This window comes from Gavialis gangeticus, unplaced genomic scaffold, assembly GCF_001723915.1.
Source record: "Gavialis gangeticus isolate Ggan-Ray unplaced genomic scaffold, GavGan_comp1, whole genome shotgun sequence".
Lineage (NCBI taxonomy): Eukaryota > Metazoa > Chordata > Crocodylia > Gavialidae > Gavialis > Gavialis gangeticus.
The window spans coordinates 3007786-3011940 of NW_017728973.1; the positions used below are offsets into that span (position 1 = coordinate 3007786).

Sequence of the window (4155 nt, forward strand, 5' to 3'; positions counted from 1 at the left end):
CTCAGAGAAGGGAGCCACAAAGGGAATTTCAGAGTAGAACTGATGAACTTGCTCATTAACTTATGGTAAAGCACTTTGTTGCTCAGTGCTATTTTTTATCCTCAAGTCCTACAAACCCAACAGCTGTTTTCCAGACCATTTAGACTATTTTCTTTGCTCTTGCTCTGTGCTGACCCACACCCTTTCTGGGAGAACTCTGTAGCTTCTAAGTTGTGCCTTCTAACAGCTGTGCCCTGGAACTGAATGGGGCCTCAGAGGCTGAACTCCCCCCTCATCTCTACAGATTGGGTTAAAGGCTCATTTGAAACTCTGGCTATTGCAAAAGAGTTACCAAGTACTCAGGGAGCCTGGGAATACCACTGTGTAACACTTAAGACATGCAGGTTGCAGCGGAGGTGGTTGGGGAGGGAGGGATTGTGCCACAGAATAGTTAAATTAGTCTATGCTGGATCCAGAGGTGTGAGTGCAAGCCTTGTCCCAGGTTCACACTAAAGTCTTCCCTCAGTTAACCCAGCTATAAAGGGACACCTGGTGATATACCTGGGGAATCAAGCGGTCTTAATCACACTAAGCCCCCTAGCTTCAAGAGGTCCTTTGATTTTTTTGATGACCTGAGACAGAGGTTGATTTAGTCTGTTGAAATGCTGCTGAAGGAACCCTGATTATTTCTCTCATGCTTAGTAGCATGAAGTGATGTTAAAACGTAGCCTTGAGCGATGATCCTCCCACTTTGAATCATACCTGACTGTTCATTTGGAAGCACAGGAAGCAGAGTGACGCCCTTTGTGCAGTGATGTGTTTCTAGTGAAATGTAACACAAGGCATGAATAGAACAAAGAGAAAAATGATGATTCTGGAAATTGGCTCAGACTTTCAGGGTGATGAAAAGCCTGGGGAATGTAAGAAAGAAACAAAGATGTGGCAATGGCAACGCCCCCTGGCTCTGGCTATAAAGGGAGCTCCAAGTCAGGGTGAAGTTAGCATTCTGCTTCTTTCACAGCTGAGCTGGGTGCCTCTCTCACACCCTAGATCCTCTGTTACCCTTTGCCATGGCCACCAGCGTCAGACAATATTCTTCTTCGACCTCCCTGAAGGGGCTGGGTGGCTTTGGTGGTGGTTCCAGCCGAGGGTCCTCAGTGCGTCTCAGTGGAGGCGCCTACAGAGCTCCAACTATCCATGGGGGATCTGGTGGCTACTCAGTTTCTTCCTCTCGAATGATTTCTGGTGTTGGAAGTGGTATGGGCGGTGGCTATGGAGGGAGCTACTGTAGCAGTGTGGGAGGAGGCTTTGGTGGTGGCAGCTTCGGTGGTGGCAGCTTTGGTGGTGGCAGCTTCGGTGGTGGCAGCTTTGGTGGTGGATTTGGTGGTGGACTTGGCAGTGGCTTTGGTGGTGGCTCTGGCGGTGGATTTGGCAGTGGCTTTGGTGGGCCCTTTGTGGGAGGCGATGGCATTCTCCCTGCTGGGGAGAAGGAAACCATGCAGAACCTGAACGACCGCCTGGCTGCCTACCTGGACAAGGTGCGCGCTCTGGAGGAGGCCAACAGTGAGCTGGAGATTAAGATCAGGGACTGGTATAAGAAGCAAGGCCCTGGTCCAGACCGTGACTACAGCCCATACTACAGGACCATCGAGGATCTGAGGAACAAGGTATGACACTGCTGTTTTAGAAGTGGGACATCTCCTGTATGAGACTGTTCATTAAAAATGCTCTGTGTCTGAAAACTGAATATATGGGGCTCTAATTGATGGCAGGCCCATCTAATTACATCTAATTGATATAATGAGAGCTTCATGGAAATACATTCATTTTTCTTTGCCAGAAACAAATGAAGGAAATGCAGTAACTTATGGGCATTAGTGGTCTGATGGTATTCCTTCATAAGGAGAAAAACTGCATTACCTGTCAAATGTTTTACAACAGGGAAGGAGACAGAGGCAAAACGGCAGCAATCCAAACTAATACACCACTTACTTTTATTACAAATTGTATCCTGGGTGCTCCAGCTTCTAGCAGTTTGTCCCTAAAAGGTTTCCCAGACTAGCAATTCTGGGATGAGTGTATACAGAGAGTTGGGTTTTATTGGATATTACATATGCTCTGAGTATGTGCTCCTGCTGTCAGATGTCCAGCTCAGAAATAGGCTGTAAGCTCCTCAGGCAGGGACATGTTATCTGGTTGGCACTGTCCACCTATTTGAAAAGGCTATGAGTGCACAGATGTTAAGCAGTTGCAATATTGGCCACTAATCATGACTTGCTTATAATGATGCTGGATTTAGTGGTTAAAAAAGAGATGAAACCAAATGGTAATGGGGAGAGGGGAGCATTGCCGTTTGGGAATGGCTGTGACAAGACCTGACATTTCCCTTCCCTCTGAACCGGGGAGATTTAGGATGATCTAGGCCTAATTCTGTTCCCCTTTATACCAGTCAGGTGTAAGTTCACTGAAGTTAGCATGTATGTACACTGCGGAAAACTGAAGTATGCAAAGTAGGGTGGCCATCATAGAGGGTATTACAGTTTTCTGCTACTCTGTCCTCTATTGATACTAAACCTGACGCCTTTATGTCCTCTATTTTTCTCTTCAAGTGAAAAATAGAGGACACAAAGGCATCTGGTTTTGTATCAATAGAGGACAGAGGACAACTGGACTGTCCTCTATGATGGCCACCCTAATGCATAGGCAGAAGCAGGGCCCTCTCGTTCAGTGTTCAATCTGAGCATTTTTGGAGGAAGGTTTCAAGCAAAGGCTCTGGTGACTCCCTCCACTGCAGTGCTGGAATCTGCATTGGCCATGCCTAACTCATGAAGTCTGATTTTTTGCGCTTGGAGCAGGCCAAGTGTTGACTTTCATCATCAGCCTCTGATGTTCAGATGCTTGCTGGAGGCAATGGGAGTGTCATCAGATTGTCACAGGGGGCAATGGATGGGGCACCTGGAAGGCAGTGACTTACGGGCATCAGTGATCTAGTGATTTTCCTTCATAAGGAGCAAAGTTGCATTCCTTGTTAAATGTTTTACAATAGGGGAACAAACAGATGCAAGAAGGTAGCAGCCCAAGGTAATATACCACTTACGCTTTTTAGGAATTATGTCCTTGATGTAGTGACAATGCAGAATTTGTGCCTCCACCACTAGCTTTTCCTTACCTGGCACCAGTGATGAAAGTCAGTGATACACCAGGGAGGCAGCAACTGACATGCTCTGTGGTTGACCAAACTCTGAGCTACTAAGAAAGAATATTAGCTAGTGTACTTTGTTCTCCTGGCACTCACAGGTTTCCTTACAACCCCAATTTTTGTTTCCTGTCTTTGGCACTGCAGGCTAAGTTACTTTCTTGCATTTGTTAAGGGAGTCAGATACTGTGAGGTTTTCTGCTCTGAATTCAAGCTAGGTGCTATCGTATTCTTCTCATGAGAGTATGATGATAGCAAGGAACAAATGGATACAGGTTCTGAAATAGGAGATCTGACCAGTGCACAGTCAGGTCTCACAGGTCTCATATGCTGCTTCTCGCATTGACCAGTACCTGGTGATGTACAGGAGGGAGCACTTAGTGATGGAGAGGAGAGGGCAGTCCTGCCGTTTCCCCTCCAATAATATACCTGGACAATCATGCAATAATACTGTGGGTGAGAGAGGGAGAGTCCTTCCTGAGCTCTGCAAGTTGACAGTCAGGTTCTCTGAAGCATGGGGTCTGAGTCCTCTTTTCTAAGCTTGTACCTGCAAATGTTGGTTGGTAGGTAGGGTTGGAAGGGACCAGAGCAGATCATCAAGTCCGACCCCCTTCCATGGCAGGAAAGAGTACTGGGGTAAAACGACCCTGGCAAGGTGTTCATCTAGCCTCCTTTTAAAGACCCGCAGGATAGGAGCCAGCACCACTTCTCTTGGAAGTTGGTTCCAGATCCTAGCCGCCCTGACTGTGAAGTAGCACCTCTTGATATCTATCCTGAATCTACCCTCTGCCAGCTTGTGACCATTATTTCTAGTCACTCCTGGTGGTTCTTGGGGGAACGGGGACTCCCCCAGTGCCTGCTGGTCCCCTCTGACTAGTTTGTAACAGGCCACTAGATCCCCCCTCAACCTTCTCTTGTGGAGGCTGAACAGGTTCAGGTCCCATAGCCTCTTCCTCATAGGGCCTGCCCTGCTGACCCCT

General features: G+C 47.5%; 1 protein-coding gene across 3 annotated transcripts in view; it reads left to right on the forward strand.

Moving 5' to 3' along the window:
• Nucleotides 1-966: 966 nt before the first annotated feature.
• The window catches only part of LOC109290127 (keratin, type I cytoskeletal 14), an 18127-nt gene continuing 14938 nt past the window's right edge, over nt 967-4155 (forward strand). Inside the window, exons 1-2 of one of the 3 annotated variants that reach the window (XM_019506529.1) lie at nt 1328-1372; nt 1415-1646. In XM_019506529.1, the coding sequence (XP_019362074.1) occupies nt 1476-1646 (171 nt within the window). In that variant the 5' untranslated portion in view covers nt 1328-1372; nt 1415-1475. Of the gene's footprint in view, nt 1647-4155 lie in introns of all 3 variants that reach the window. The other 2 variants (XR_002095541.1, XM_019506521.1) reach the window with 2 other exon arrangements.